General features: G+C 43.0%; 1 protein-coding gene across 3 annotated transcripts in view; it reads right to left on the bottom strand.

Moving 5' to 3' along the window:
* epha3 (eph receptor A3) overlaps positions 1-17,086 on the bottom strand; it is an 81,948-nt gene that overhangs the window by 23,139 nt on the left and 41,723 nt on the right. For all 3 annotated transcript variants that reach the window (XM_058615157.1, XM_058615166.1, XM_058615147.1), the window contains exons 4-9: positions 14,317-14,472; positions 11,020-11,388; positions 6,490-6,614; positions 1,924-2,086; positions 1,441-1,546; positions 1,015-1,079 (exon numbers count right to left, since the gene is read on the bottom strand). In XM_058615157.1, the coding sequence (XP_058471140.1) occupies positions 1,015-1,079; positions 1,441-1,546; positions 1,924-2,086; positions 6,490-6,614; positions 11,020-11,388; positions 14,317-14,472 (984 nt within the window). The remainder of the gene's footprint in view (positions 1-1,014; positions 1,080-1,440; positions 1,547-1,923; positions 2,087-6,489; positions 6,615-11,019; positions 11,389-14,316; positions 14,473-17,086) is intronic.

The raw sequence follows: 17,086 nt of genomic DNA, 5'->3' as shown, positions 1-17,086 counted from the left end.
ATTCACACTGCTAAAGACTTACACTAGCTTTGACTGGCTTGTAGAATAGAATATTAATTAATGCACTTGGATATAGAATTAAGATTTTGCTGATTCATTCACCAGAATGACGAAAAAGGGACAATCTGAGGATTAAAAGCGTCAGTACAGGCTACTAATGTGTGTGTGTTTTAAAGACATACTTGAAAATAGGGAGAGATAAATTGGTGTTTTATTATTCCCTGTGGGTTCTGTATGCCCTGCTTATGACCCATCCAAACTATTCATGAAGGAGAGGGCAAAATGTTATTCAGTCTCTGGGGGAGCTGCCGAGCTAATGACAAGGTGAAGGTCAACGGGAGGGGGATTTCTAATAAATAACATATCACTTGTAAATTAAGCAGAACACGCCAAGCAGAAGCGAAGCTGATTTAAAGTCATTGACAGGTTTTAAACCCCGCCGCCCTGCTCCGCTGGCCCACATCAGACGATGAGTTGTTACCCCGGCTCTTTTTTAAACATGGATTCTATTCATATTTTACCTTTTACATCATTTAAGTGAAGCCTTTTCGTCGCTGCTGAAAAATGTACAAGTTAAAATGACTATTCTCTGGAGTAATCCCTGTAATTATGGATTGTTTAAAGCTTAATTTGCTGCACTTGTTGCAGCTGGCACCGAGAACAGTCTGAACTTGTTGCCTCTCCAAATGAAGCCTTCAGGATTGCTTTACAAATGGGCCGAGAAACCACCGTCTTAATATCGTCTCGCTTGGATTGCTGTCTTCTCATATGACCGAGTGATCCGAAGTGAAGGGGGAAAACTGCTTTATGATGGGAAATATTAGTTCTTAAACAACCACCACTGCTGCTTTGGTGGATCGCAAAATACTGCGAAAAAAAAAGATTCCCCCACGGGTTAAAATATCACACGCCCTGAAATATAACTGCAATTACTCCTTTACTCGGTGAATAGCAAAACGCAGAGAACGCAGATACATCAAACCAGGCCTGGGGAAAGCGGAGTCTAATACTTACAGTGGCCGTTGCCAAAGTGCAGTCTTTTCTCATCGGGATGTTTGGATTTGCTGCGGCAACAAAACCTGCCAATCCAAACAGAGAGAGGTCAGAAATAGTGCCACATCTCCCAATAAGATGTAGCCCAGCCTGAAGGCTCGCAAGAATTCTGTGTGTGTGTGTGTGTGTGTGTGTAATCCCAGCTCTTATAAGCCAAGAGAGGATCAGTAAGTCCTATAATGAGCCATGGATTTATACTCTCTCTGAACAGTACTGACTGCCAACTCCACACACACACACACACACACCCACTCCCTATAAATACACCCGCGCACCTAAATACCCACCTCATTTTTTTATTTATTATTTTTTAACAGAAACTATAGGAGGAACAGGTACAAATGACACAATTGGTCAAACATAATGACGTGTGTGTCATGAACAGACCTGCCGACCAGGACATAGAGCAGCACAGTGAGCAGGATGATGGCCACGGCGGAGGAAATGGCAATCAGAACCACCTGGCTGTTCTCGCTCGAGATCGAAAAGGCGGCTGAAAAAGACAAGGAGAGAGAAAGTACGTAAATACAATGAAATGCACTCCATAGTAGAGTAGAATGAACCTTTTTCTGCACAAAGTTTGATTGATATTTTGTGCCGTGTAAATGCTCGGCGATCTAAATCTGGCCAGCTGTATAGAAAACTGATCCCTCATTATATAAAAAGAAGCTGGGCTTTTACTCTACAATTCAAACTCTTCAATAATACTTAAAAGGACCACTGGGCAAAATAACTCCTCGCTGATCCCCTGACAGTGTATAACATTACAAATTCTTTTATTTTATTTTATATTAAACGCCAATATTGGCAACAGCGCAACCCTATTTTATGCAAAAGTGTGTGTGAGTGTCCACTCTCGGCTGAATTTACAGTCAGGGCTGGTCTCGAACTGGAAGCTGGGGCTGCTGGCTCCATATCCGGCAGCCGTGCGCGCTCGGATCTGCAGCAGGTAAGCCGTGTTCGGCTTCAGGCCGCTCAGGGTCACGTTACAGCCGCGCGCGCGCAGGATGGTGTAGCTGGTCTCCTGCTCGTCCTGTAATACAAGAAGAACAACGTCAAATGATAAAGAAGAAATGCTGCAATTTAGTTTTCTAGGCTGGAACAATGAATGAATATCCCACTGAGCCCCCACCACACACACACACACACACACATATCTCAGACAGTCTGGCAGTTTGCTTCCAGCCTGAGGAGTTATGCTTTTTATATTTTATGACTTCTCTCCTACTGATCTCCACTGATAGAGCAACAGGAGGATTTACACACCAGGTCTACATTTGGCACATTGATTCCAGATGTGAAGAGAAGAGAAGTGGTGAAGGAAAGATGAGAGAGGGCAGCAGGTCAACGCAGACAACCAAAGGGAGAAAACAGTCCTCAATTTTGCCTGTGTGGAGTGACATTTTTACAGTTGGAAAAATAAGTGGATCCACTCAGGTCACGTTGTTGGAATTTTCAGTTTAATTACGTTTTGTAGCAACATATTTCATGTTGCCCCCACAGTTACCAGGTTAAATATGACGAGAAGAGAGACGTGTTTATTGGAAATCCAAGATAAAATGGGGGTTAAATGATTGCTTGAAAAAAAAATAAGAAAAAAAACAAAAACACGACATGTTTCTTCATGTGTCTTCATAGTCCATTTGTCTGAGGTGTCGTATTAACGCGAGGCTCGGTGCTACGAAACACACTGCCAGAGGAGAGAAACAGGACAAGTGTGAGCTTAAATCTTATGACAACCTGCTACCAGAGACGACTTCAACGACCCCCCCCCCCCCCCCAAAAAAAAAATGAGCTACACCTCTTGCAACGTAGCCAAGCTCATAAAAACCATCCAAGGCTGAACCGCGTCCAGGTCGGGTGAAATCCTCGGTTTATAGAGCCAGTTATTAACAGGCACTCATTGGTGAAGGCAGCGGCATAAACACTCACAGACATGCACACGTGCACAGCCAGAATCCAAGAGAAACGTCCGCTAATGGCGTGGATCGGTTTTATGGTGCACAAAAAAGCATTTTAGACTGTCACATTAGTGAGGAGGGAAAAGATACGACAGCCATGCCTATAAATCTAACCCCGGCTCATCATCGTTCATGTGATCCCTGGAAACCATACGGAGGTGTGGCACAGATACCCTCTCCTCTCCTGACAAGCCATATGACTGTAGAACATGTGTGTGTGTGTGTGTGTGTGCTAGAACATGGGTAGCACTTAATATGGCCTCCTGTTCTGTGTTCTGCTTTGCTCGTGTAAACAAAGCTGTAGCAAATCCCAGCTTGTTTAATACACGCGCACACACACAGTCTGAGACGCGAACCGGTCCCAAAACCCGGGAGATATCCAGCACAAGTCTCATAAACGCGGTGTTTCACTCAGCATTCCTGAGCATCTGAGACTAAATAAACAGACACAAATTAAAGTGGATTTGAAGCGCGCTCTCTCTCCGTCTCTCCCTGCAGATTAAGGTGATAAAAACATGCAAAAACAATAAGCAAAGTGTATTTGACAACGTCTCATGAGCTGTGCAGCACTCATTTGCTGGGTTTAAGAGGACGGGAAGATCACACAGCTGGCCTGGGATTTCCAAAATGAAACACCTCTCTTCCACTGGGAAACGGAGTGAGGAAAATCCCCCAGAGCATCAGCAGTCATTCACATTTATAAGATACACAGGAAGTGCACGGCAGGAATGCAAAGACACTTGGGCCTTTGGTTCCATGGTGTGTTTCCCTTCTTCTTTCCCTCCCTTTTAAAGCGCTCCATGACACGGATGTGGACAAATCAAGAGTAAACAATAAAAAATGAATAAAAACTAAAGAGATGTATTAAATACAACAGTGCAAACATTAATTTAATTATCCAAAAATACTAGTATTTTAACACTATTTTGGTGTCTTAAGGATCCCCTCATTTAACATAAATCATTGCGTTGTTAAAAACGTATTACTAACCATAACGGTTTATTTCTGTCCGTCAGTGCTGTGTTTGTATATTTTGACTTCACATAAGCGGATATTAGTTTTCATTTATCATCACACCACAGGTTTGTCAGCCGCCACTTGATACTGAATTAATGACACGCGCTCCAGGCATGTTTCCTTGTAAGGTGGCATCGACTGATGACTCCAGTCGCCGAGTCGTATTTATTGAACGTACAGTCACTCAGTCCTGCGTTAAAACAACCGTCTGCCGGAAACTTGAAATCGTTTTCTGGATTTGAGGCGCACTTTTGTGTGAGACTGTTATTTTAACAAACGCGGAAAAAAACGATAGCACCCGCATATTCCACAGAATTAAGTGATTAGGCATATTAAGGTATATTACCGAGGGACTCGAATAACTCCACACATGTGTTAGATTGTGGGCAGACAGGAGTGAACGACCAGAATGAAGACTTCAATAAGCTCTATGAGGATTTACAGAGGGTAGACCGGGCGACTTGTGGCAAATTATATTTTTATTTCTCAATTTTTAAAGCTGTACTTATGAGTCTGGAACGACACATCCCCCACACCCACACCCCCTATCTGCACTCTCATTGAAGCTCTGCCCCACAAACACATGAACGTGCATGACTCCCCGACAAATCTTGGAGGCTGCGTTGCAAAGACATTGTCACTACAGTAAGAAAACACTTCCCATTATCATCATTATCATAATGAACTGGTATAGGCAGGTCCGTGAGTGACAGGTCACAAAGATATTTACCTCTTTTTTTTTTATTTCCTCAACTATCAAAACTCTGAGTGTGATTGAGTGACTTTGCTAGTTCTAGTTGCCTAATTTCCCTAGTTGGTCCTTAGCATGCTAGAGGTCGTCGGCATCCCTCTGCCTGGCGCGTGAAGAGGCCTCTGTCCTGGGTTGTGATGAGGGTCCCCCCCCCCCCCCCCCCCGGTTGTCCCAGTTTATTCTTCTGCATGGCGGAGCCTTTTGTCTGGGGGTATGTATGGCCGCTGTGAAGAATCGCCTGGGAACTCACTTTTGTGCGTTCGCCTGTTGTGTGTATGTTTCTGTGAGGAGTGTGTCTCCAGTTCATTTCTGGAGAGATGCACTGTTATTAAAAGGACATTTGCAATACAGACTCTCCCCTTATCTTTTCCTCTGCCCTCTATGAATGAACATTCGATTGTGATGAGTGAGCATGTGTGTGTGTGTGTGTGTGCGAGTGCAAAATCCCTGCTGAGAATGAAACCTGCTGCAGTAGCTCTGACCCAGTATCACAAACTGACTTGTTTTAACATCTCAGGTAAGGATGGCTGAGCAGGGAACAGAGTTTAGAGAGGAAACTGTTTCTGTCTGCCTACTAATCAAGAGATTAGGGGCAACTGTTGGCATCTGTGATCCTGGACAGGCACAGCCGCGTGCACACACATGCCGCATGCGCGCACACACACACACACACACACTGAATCTTCCAGAGTGATTAAACTTGCATCCACGGCTAATTTCACCATCAAATGTCAGCCATAGCACAGCGTCAGCGCTGCAAAACCAGTGTAATTCGTTCTGCACTAATTTCCCCTCTCAGAGGAACGAGAGACCCCACAGACACATTTACTATTGGCCATAAAACTTGTCTCCATTAAGAAGAGGAGGGGAGAGGAGGACAGGATGAGAGATAGAGGGAGATGTGAAAAGGGGAGACGAAGAGGATGAAAAAAAAAGAAGAAGAGAGAAGCAGGGAAGGGGGCAAAGAGGAGAATAGGGCAGGGGAGAAGACAATGGAAGACACACGCTGCCAACATGATGCTGGTTCTAGCTTGTTATAGTTAGGCAGAATAGATATTAAGAAGTATATGACAATGTAAAGCCATATTAAAGCAAGCAGCCACTCTGCAAAAACAAAACATTTTACATTTCAGAAAAATTCAAAATCTTTTGAAAAATGCACCAACATTTATTGTATTGTCACTTTTGGCTCCAAACACATGGAGAGAGATAGAAAAAGTGCAAACTCTGCACATCAATAGTAATTTGTCAATTTGGAAATTGGCTCATTCCATTTTTTTTTTCCTGGCAAGACATGTGAGTTACTTTATCATATGGTGTGTGTGTGTGTGTGTGGTGCAGACAGGAAGTCAGCCCCGCTCTTTCTGACTCGCTGGCCTCGGCTGGGGAAGAACTGAGCATCCTCCCTGCATGGGCCCAAAAAGCCCAGCCAACAGGGACTCTTTTGGCGTACCAACACAATGACTGAGTGAGGCGCCATCTTCAAACATAATATCTGGCTCTTTTTCATACGTCATACGTATGAAACACGTTAAACCTGCTTCTCTATCAGGATAACAGGAGCACATGAAGTTGGAACTACGTTTGGCCCATAATGTCAACCCTGACATGATCGTCGCCTCATCAAATGCGTTGAATTTGAACCGTTATGGTACTGCCTTGCTCTGGTGAAGCTTTAAAACATATGGCGAGATGTTGTGCACTGACCTTTTCGTAGTATTTGATCTCGTAGTCCAGGATAATGCCGTTGGGTCTTTCTGGTTCCTGCCAGGACAGCGAGACGCTGTTTCGAGAAGTCTTCTCCTTTTTGATCACTGTTACCGGAGAAGGAGCTGGAAGGGAGACATATAGAGAGACGCAGAGTGCAAAAGAGGAGAGAGAGTGTCTTTAGAAAGAGGTTCAGTGAAAGTTCAGTCCCCAGTGTAGCATCCTGGCAATTGTCTATGGTTCCTGTTAGTCTAATTCAGTTTGCTGTATAGTCTAGTGGGGCCATATCAAAGACTATGGCGCTGGGTTGCTGCATGGAAAACAAGACAATGTAAACACTCACACAAGCTTAAAATACTCATAATATGCATCTGCACTTATCCACTGCTCAAGAAATGCAGCATTCAGGGCTTAAGATGATTTAGCTTGAATAACTTATTAATAATTAATAAGAATAAGAAAAAATGACCTTTACATGTGTCTCTTGCACAGATATAAATATTGCTATGCCAGATTTTTCTCTCGTTCTCACTCTCTGCAGCAAACATCCCAGAGCAGATACTGGAAAACTGAGAAGTAGAAGAAGAAGGAACCCCTGGCCAATATCGTCAAAATAAAGGAAAACAAGGCTATGGGTTACCAATCACTGTCTCTAGAGTTAGTGAGGATATTACAGTTCTATTCCATCAGGTATTAAGTTCCACACACATACATTGCATTAGCTCCTGCTTTTATTCACTAGAGGTCAGAGGTTTGTCCACTTGTGTCTTTTGATCCACTGTATTTTGAAAGAAAAAAGAAAAAAGGGGGACATCGCCCACGTTTGAAAGCTTTTTTCCCTTTCTCCACATCTTTTTAGGTTTGGTGCTGGCTCTCTCTTGCCAATCTGCCTCTCCAGTCCTTCATCCACACATCGCATAGCCTCGGGGAGTTCACATGGTCCCAATCTAGTAATTCAGCACATCCCTCCCTCCCTCCCTCCCTCCCTCCCTCCCTCCCTCGATCATGCTCAGTACCCCTCCCTAATTCTGTCTCTCTCTCTCTCTTCACTCCCTTTCTCATTTCCCTTCTTTACTGCTCTCTAATTGCCTGGCAGCTTCAGGGCCAACCCGGCATCTGAGGCATTGACTTTTAATTTTATTAGACCACAGGAAAAAACATGTTTGTCTTTGAAATGTTCGAGCCTTTCTTGATTGTGATTATATGGCTGCGTGGTGTGTCTCTGTGTGTGTGTGTGTGTGTGTGTGTGCGCGCGCGTGTGTCTTTTTTGTGCATATACTTGTGTGTCTTTCAGCGGGAAGTTATTTTTTCCTCCTGTAATGAATCCAGATGGGGAGAATCTGTTTCTATACCCCCTGCTCCTCCTCTCCTCCTCTCCTCCTCCTCTCCCTCTGGTTCTGATAGCCGGGTGAGGCTGTGCTTTTTATTGGCTCTGTGGTTTATGGTGGTAATGATTTACTGTGTCTGGGCCGCTTGGAGGCAGCTTCAAGTTCCACTCCTCCTCCCGTTCGCCCGCCGCCCACCGCCCCCCCCCCTCCCCTCAAACACCCCCGCTCTCCATGCATTTCTATTGGCAAGCACTTCATTTGCTGTCACTCTCTCTTTCTGTCTGTGGTTCAACTGTAAAACTAATGTACACTGGGCCCATAATGGCCTTAAAAACTGGCCCTCGGCATTATTCACCTGTGAATTGAGGGGCATAATAAAACCATTGAAACACACCTATTTACCCCACTGGTGCACTATTGATGTGACTCCTTATTGGTAATATTGCAATTGAATTGAATACATGTAGTCCACCCTGCATATTTGAATTTACAGTGATTAACCCTTATTTCTCCATTACTATATTAAAACGTACACAGAGGCTGTAAGAATGTGCAATATAGAGTGTCTTATATCCTCTTTTCAGCTCAACCCATAGGCAATCTGATGACATGATTTTTATGATGTATATATAAACACACCTGCACAAAAAGTACTCAAATTTATAAAAAAAAATCGGATTGAATTTGGGAAATTTGGAAATGCGTCACAGTTGGAAGTTCGCTCGGCTCATTTTTATGAACAAAAATAAAATAAAAATAGCAACTTCTGCACTGGTATCACTAATAAATATGCTCTATAAAATGAATCATAACTTTTACTCAGCAACACATAAGAAGACTGAAAAAAACACATTATATAGAGCCTAAAGATGTGACCTATAAACACACTTTCACACAATATCTGTGTGTTTCCTCCAACTGAACCCCTTCAGCCAGGATTTGATCACAGGTAACGAGTTGACCGCATAATTACGACAATGAGCGGAGAGCAACAGAGGAAAGAGGAGGAGGAGGAGGAGCACTACCTTGCGACACTGTGACAGCACAGCCATGACACACAGCTCCTTCCAAAAGAAAAACCGTGATCCAGCTTTAACCAGCTTTGGCGTCTGTACAGGTGTGTGTGTGTTTGTGTTTGTGTGTTAAGACCGAGACAGAAAAAGGATAAAGAGAGAGAACTTGTAAAGATTGGTGGGGCTGGTACACTGACATACCTAATCCTTGTAAACTCTCAGGGCTGATGGAGAGTGTGCAGCTGCAGGCTGAGAAGGACTGAGAGAACTGTGTGTGTGTGTGCGGTGACAAAACTGGGTATAGCCTTAAGGTGTGTGTATTTGTGCTTTAATGTGCACTTGCATGCATGTGCTCGGTCTATGATGTATGGAAAGCCAGCGATCCATCTCTCGTGATTATCATTCAAGCGATAAAGATGGTTTTTAATATTCCGAGCACATGCCGGCATATTTTGTGTTCTCTTTAAATTCAATATGTGTTCACATTGACAGAGAAAATCCCACAGACTAATCATACACAGATTATGCCGGCAAGCATGACAGGATTTTTTTTTACGAAAAAACAAAAACCATGGTTAATTTAGTTGGATGCAAAACTCGTAGCTTTCAATCCTCACAGTTGACGTTTCTGCTTTATGAGAAGAGATGACTGGAGTCTTGATTTTTCTTCAGCCAAGACACATGGACGTGTATATATACAGACACACGCACACACACGCAGTATGTTTACAACTCATTCTTCCCATCTTGTCACTTTAAAGAGGTCAAGTCTGGCCCATGTCACTTACAATACATCCCTGCTGTAATAGCTGAGAGTAATCCCACCAGACATCTGTTTGTATGTATTGTGTATGAATACAGCATGGCAGGTTTCTTCTAAAAAAGTCTGCATATGTATGATTAAGGGTGTATTTATCCTTACATTGTATACAGCATATTCAAATACCAAACAACAACTACGGATGAACAGAGAAGCTCTGAGCTGAGCTTCTCCATCCTTCTCCTTTGTCAAACTAGGACTACTTTATTGTGTAAAGTATGAGGTTGTAAGAGTGGCTATATCTTCCATCATTAAGTATCGTTTGGTTTGAAAATTCATCCACATAAAAAAGATGCCGGCTGTCGTTTAAGTTTGTGACAGACACAGAAACAATGTGCGGAGAAAAATGTAAAAAGGAGACCGAAGAGGGATGATCATTGAGAAGAAAAAAACAACAACAGGAGAATATGCTGAGATGCCGAGATCAAAAACAAGAACAAACACAAATGCAAACTATAAGAGAACATGAGAGGAAATAAACTGATGAGCAACAGAGAAACTTTCATGCATTCATGGGGTCAGGTATTCCTGATCTTCTGCAGTGAGATTTATTTCGATAGAGTTTCCCAGCACCTTCATATTCCTGTAAGGACTAGATGTGTAGAGAGATACTCGTACAGGAGTTTAAGAAGTCCATCCTTGCCTTAAAAGTGTCCGTTATAAGTAGATGTCTCATTATTTATTTATTTCCTAATGTTATATGTTCCTAAGACTAGCAGCCCGGGATCAGCATGAAAATGTCCAGGGCAAATACAATTAAAAAAACATCATGGTCGTTTGCTATTAAGTTAAAATAAAATGAAGCATTATCTAAGAGTGGTGCCAGACTTTAATAAGCCTAACAGAAATCTGCAATCAGTCGAATCTGTTTTCTGATTTCAGTTTCCTTATAGTCTTAATCATCAATGTACGGAACATCAGAGATATCTGTCTATGCTGTCTGGATTGAGAATGTGAATTTCCTACACACACCTCAGGTTTGTCATTAAATAAAATGTATCTTAGTACATGTTTGTGTATTAGGTAGCAACAGTGGAGATGAGAGGAAACGGGAGAGAAAGAGAGAGGATAGAGGTTCTGTGCCAGATTCAAACCAGGACCACTGTGATTCATGGTTGGCATCTTTTTTTCAATTTTTTTTTAATATACAATTGAGATTCAATTTGCTCTTTTTTTTCTTTTTCCCTCTCAACGACCAAATGTTTGGATTGTGGTTTAAACTTTCCCAGATTCCCTTCAGTGCATAGTTTCTTGCCAATGGTAAAAATGATCATTGTTGTTTTTTTTGATAATATATTGTATGTACAATATAAAGCTTTAGAAAATGTCTCCCTGACCATCCATGCACCCGTGTGCTGTGCCCTCTTACCTGCTTGGTTGGTGGTGATGGTGACGGCGGCGTACTGCCTCATTTTGGGTGCCAGCGACGACACACCGTTCTGCGCTTCGATCTCAAACGTGTAGTTTGTGTGAGCCAGCAGGTCGCCCACAGTCACCGTGGTGTTGTGGAGGCCAGCGGCCCGCGGCAGAAAGCGGACATTGCTGCGACACGGTTCACAGCGCTGGGCCGCGCCGTTGCCGTTGCCGCCACTGGCACCGGCGACCGCACGGCAGCGCTTGCAGAGAACGGTAAAGGTGACGTCCCTGCGCCCCCCAGTGTCCTCTGGCCAGCTCCAGTCCAGAATGACTGAAGTCTCATTGATGGAGGAGATCACATTTCGAGGAGTTGAAGGAGGACCTGGTAGACGGAGGAGAGAGGAAGATGTGGTGAGATAAAGCTGAGGAATTGAAAAGTTAATTTGATGTAGGAGTATAGGAGTAGAGAGAGAGGAGCTGGATAGAGGTGAAATTGAAGAACCCGTTCATTGAATAAAGCACTAAAGCTGAGTTTCCTATATCAAGATTCAGATTTTGATCATTTTTATATCAGAGTTGAGTTGTGAATCTGCACAGCTTTTTCCAAATAGCTCTTCTTTCTCTTTTTGGTTCACTAAGAGAAGAGCATAACAAAGCCTCTTCTAGAAAAGTCAAAGTCTGACCAACATATAACAGTAAAAGCATCGTATTACAAACAGATCCCTCTAAACAGTTCCAGATTTTTATATCAAAGCTGTGGCTGTAATTACACGGAGGACAAAAAAAACTGCCAAATATCTCTGGTGAAGTGGAGGGAAGGAGATTGAATTGGGATCACTAAATCGTGCCTCGAGATAAAGCGCTTTGTTTGGTTTGACTTGACATGAATTTACTTCACTCGAAAACTATGCATAGCTGGTATCTTGTGTAACCCGCATCGCGGCCTGTAACTGCGTTGGTTCAAGAGAGAAGTCAAAAAAGGAAAATACAGCAAAGATTAGAAAAGTCCAGAGTCTCACAAATCTTATTAAGGACGTGTTTAAGACAGATTTAACGGTGCAATAAATCCCGTATACCTTCACTTAAACTGAAAGAAATACACAAATCTGAAAATGGTGAAACACAGGCTCCAGAGACCAGTTAGTCAACAATACTGTTCAATAAAGTGCAAATAAATTAGTCATATTTCACTGAGCAAACATAATATTGTGACTCACACAAACAATGAACAGTCACAACATGACTTTATGTCCCGTTATCTACCAGTGACATCACAGGTTCCCAAATCAAGAAGAAGGATCTCGCATCCTGTTATGATTACCTTTGATGAAGAGTATTTAAAGTACGCACAAGGCAACACACCTGGTAATCAGGGCATCTTCCTTATTACCATTTATTCTAGATCAGCATTCCAGCTCAGCAGAAAGAAAAAAAAGAAAGACTGTATGCCACTTTATGAACTGTAACAACTCTATAAAAAGGATGTCAAGCCCAATCTGTGAATTGTTGAATGTATTTTCTTTGTCTACACGTCTACCTCGATATCACCTGCACTGCAGATGGACACAATTCCAACTGTCAAAATACACACACACACACACACACACACACACACACACTGAGATTAACATTTGACGCGAGGAAGCGAAGATACATCGGTAATCTCAGGACGACTCCAGCCTCCGTCTTATCAGTGTAGACGTCAGCAGACGCTCTATTATCAATACTGCTTATGGATACGGGGGTGTGTGTGGGGGGGGGGGGGTGGGGGGGGGGGTGGAGTCAGTCCCAGCTGATATCAGGCAGGAGGCAGCGTAGACCCTGGACGGGCCGAAAACAGGCGATCATTCATGCTCACATTCACACCTACGGTCAGTTTAGAATCTCCAACGGAGCGAACCCACATCTGCCTGACCTTGTACAGTGGGAGAGAGCAGGAGTAGCCAGAGAACACACACGCACACACATGCAGACTGCACACACACAAAGACCTTCAGTCAGCTGACACTAAAACTTCTTTTTTTCATTTATTTCACTTTGGAAAAAAAAAAAAGTGAACTCGATTGTGCCTTTTACGGTACGGTACACGGCGCTGGTCAGCAGGCCGTTGGAGGCGTTACTGTGGGAAGCAGGAGAACGCATTAACGTCGTCTTAATTGCTGCTGCTGAATTGCTGGGAGTAAACAAACAACGACACCCATGTATTTTTCCTTCTCTCTGAAATGACTATTCTCGCTCTCCGGCTCCGATGGATCTCCCTGCCCATAGTTTTTCAAAAATCTCGAGTCGTCGCTAAACAACCTCTGTCACGCCGCTTACAGTGAAATCCCTCTTCGGAGATAATGACGATCATTATCTTTTAACAATGTATCCATTCATTTGCCGCCCTCGTGTCGCTCAATCTCTCCCAACGAGGGAGAAATCTGCCCTGTTGACAAGATGGCTTTGAGATAATCACAACAGGGACCTGCCATGACTGTCTTTCTAATTAGGATCCTGTCTGCGGCTGTGGGTGTCGATTTGTATTTTCTACTGTTCTCCGCACTGTGAAAGAGTTTTCTTTCTTTTCCCCCCCCCCCTTCTTCTCCCAAGCCCCTTTAGTAACGGATGTATCCATAATCTGACATAAGGGAATGCAGTGATTTATACGTTTATGGAGACTGCATCTTGGACAGCTTTCAGGAGGCATCTCCATCTGCGATCCATTTTCATCAGATGCAGACAAAAAAAAAAGGCAGCGTGTATGGTTACAGTGACCTTTAAATACACGAGGAATGTTAACCCTCTTTCTCTATTATTAAGCCGTTTCACTGGTAAATTGGGAAATTGCACACTAGAATAACAATATTCCGCCGTGTTATGTGAACTGAGTCCAACTCTAAATGAGATCCTGCAGAACAAGATTATCCACCGTTTACAACTATTTGCATTGGAAGTTAAACTGGTCATTTTATTTTTTTTTTTTTTACATAAAACAATTGCGAGCTTCTGGTTTCGGCAGCAGGTAGACAGTGTCTCAGAGCAATATCTGCACTGTCAACAATGATTGAGAGTAAAAACAAAAACATCTGAAAGCATTTAGAGCACAGGAGGTGGGGGGGGGGGGGGGGGGAGAGAATGAGTCGCTCTTTGAGAAAAGGGTAAGACAGGTTTTAGTGCGTGTTTTATGGGCTGAGAAGAAATCCTCCCACACCACTATGGTAGGTTTTCTCTGGACAGGTATGTGAGGGTCAGATGAGGTCAGGGAGGAATCGGAGGATCGGACTCCTTGTATAACATTATAACTCAAAAATGTTGAGTCAATACTTACGGGTACAGGCCATGGAGGCGGGGTCTCCCTCGGCGCGGAAGTAGTTCTTCTCGCAGCCGCAGAACAGCGAGCCTTCGTGGTGCGAGAAACTATGAGGCGGACACTTCGCGCACTCCGCGTTCCCAAGTGCGGATTTGTAAAAGCCTGGCCTGCACACTGGAGACAGAAGAACACAGACAGATACATAAGCATCATGCTCAACCGGCGCATCGGCAGCTACCTAATAGCTGCATTTTTCTTCCGAGCACCAACAACAAGAGCAGGAAAGGAATGAAATATGGGTGGCATTTAATCTCTCACACACACACACACACACACACACGATGCACTGTTCAGGTAACAGAAATCCATTGACTGCCGTTTGGCAAAAAGACAATAATACTCTAAAATATCTTTGTCTCCATTTCTTTCTCTTCCCATCTCTCAGAAGGCACAGCATGAATAATGCATGTTGTCCCCTCAGATGAAAGGCCCGCTCTCTTTAAATATCTGTGGCATTAAATGTGCACTCAGCAGCTCTTTTAACTCCTACTCACCACAAATGTGTTGCAATCTGGGCAATTAGGGTGACACTCCACCTGTGTGAAGTTTGTTGAATATGCAAGTGTATGCGCGTTTCGACGCCTGTAAGAGGGAAGATGAAGGCGATGGTAACGGGGGCAAAAATGCGATTGTGAATGTGATTAAATCTCTCATTTTTTTTCCATAAACAGTTCTGCGATCAAGTGAGAAATAGTTATAGTGTGTGGTCATGATAACAGAACAACATTTCTTCTGCTCTATCACAGGTCGACACTCCTTTATTGTCCTACCTGCCTTTCATGATGGGATAACTAGTCATTCTAGTCTAACACGAGCTTTTCTAATAAAGCTCCAGTCCATTTTAATGACCACAGACAGGAAGGTGACAGTACCTATACGTCCAGGCACCAACTTTGAATTGTAAAAGCCACAGGACTAAAATTGTATTAAGCCAGTATTTTTTTCAGAAATTCACTTTCTTTAAACCATGATTACATTTGTGTTTGGAGCCGCATCCAAAGCCACTTTATATAAACAGTCTGGATCAAGTCAAGCAAATCACTTTAATATTTATTGCTACACGTACATACAGTCTGATGGTGGATGACACTGATTGGACCAGACCTTACTTTTATTAAAATGCAAACTGACACTGTTGCACACACTCAAACAAACAGGACATGCACAGTGTCAAGATTTTAAAATAATAAAAATAATAAAAACTGCTTGGAGCAACCCAACAGAATGTGTGGGCTCAGCAGAAAAGACCTGACAGATCCCAGTGGTGGACAACACAGTCCTATAAGAGCCAACACTGCTGATACTACGGCGCTATTCATCACTGACACTGGCACACCAAGGTCCCCACGCTGCACCAAATACTCCACTATCTCCCTGCTACCACGAGTAATACAACGCCGGGGCAGCTTTCAAACTGCTCCGCCACGATCCCACTGACGGAACGACACACACACACACACCACAACACTCGCTGACAGGCCCAAAACGGACCACCCCGATTGGAGGACGCACCGGGAAATCAGACCTGACAGCCAGCGCCCCGACCCAATCAGAGAACAGAAGCTGCAAGATAACTGCAGGGTCAGCAGACGACGCACAGGGAGCGCAGAGCGGAGAACTCCGGGATAAACAGACGGATGTTAAAATAAATGAATCTCATCGCAGTCCAAGTCTTCATATGATTCTTCCATTCCACTGACAGAGCACACATGCCCCGAACGGTTGACCCCCGCATAACACCAAACAAAGAGGGCTGTCACTGTGTGCTTTGGAGGGTTGTTATACCACTGGACTCATATCCAACTGGATCAGTTTCTCCTCAGCTACTGCATGTAATAACATTTAGAGTCAAAGTTCAATCAATCATAGTGCAGTATATTCACTGGCAAGATCTTTCGTTTCACTTTTAGTCTTTATATGAAAAAGATCATTATTAAATAGTTCAGATAGATAATTAAAACAAAAATAATAACAGATTTACATGTTACCCAAAATGTAAAGTTATAAGCTTTTAAATTATTGACCTCCTAAATTGCCCTAAAAAGCCCATTGGTTCCCACAGAGGACATACTGTACTGTAAGTAGGCCACTAACAGCCCACAGTGTGTTTGTTGTATTATGAAAGAAAGCTAAATCATTTCCTTTGCCACTAGAACTATTTTGACGACTTGATAAAAAATAAAAGACTTAAGACTCGACTTGGTCTTGAAAGTATAAGACATTGACATGAAAACTTAATTTTTTTTTTTTTTTTTTTATGTTAATGGTTTAAAGATAAAGAATAATAATATAATATGAGCCGGTATGTGAGCGCATGCTGGGAATGGCACCGTCATGATTGGATGACTGCCCTGTGAATCAGTGAAGCCCCTCACCACCTCACATTCTTTTCACAGAGAAACACACCGACCCATATCAGACCTCCTTTCGCGTCGTCACTTTCATCTTCCAAAACTACACGTGCAAAGGAAAATGGCAAATTGCTGAATGCCCTATAAATGAGCGAACACCTTGATATGACACTCAAAGGTTTCAGGCAGTGGAAAAACAGATAAATTGCTGAAAAGTTTAACACTGTGGCGTAAAAAGAGGACACTCAGGAAGAGTGGCTGAATGAATATGGTTTTAAAATGGAGTAATTACAAGTTAAAACAGCTATACACACAGGATTGACAAAAATGGCCAATAATATCATTATAGGTCCTAATATCCTGTCTTTTGTCTTAAT

This window comes from Solea solea, chromosome 2, assembly GCF_958295425.1.
Source record: "Solea solea chromosome 2, fSolSol10.1, whole genome shotgun sequence".
Classification (NCBI taxonomy): domain Eukaryota; kingdom Metazoa; phylum Chordata; class Actinopteri; order Pleuronectiformes; family Soleidae; genus Solea; species Solea solea.
Note: the sequence above shows the minus strand (reverse complement) of the source record. Positions and strands in the feature narration are given on the sequence as shown.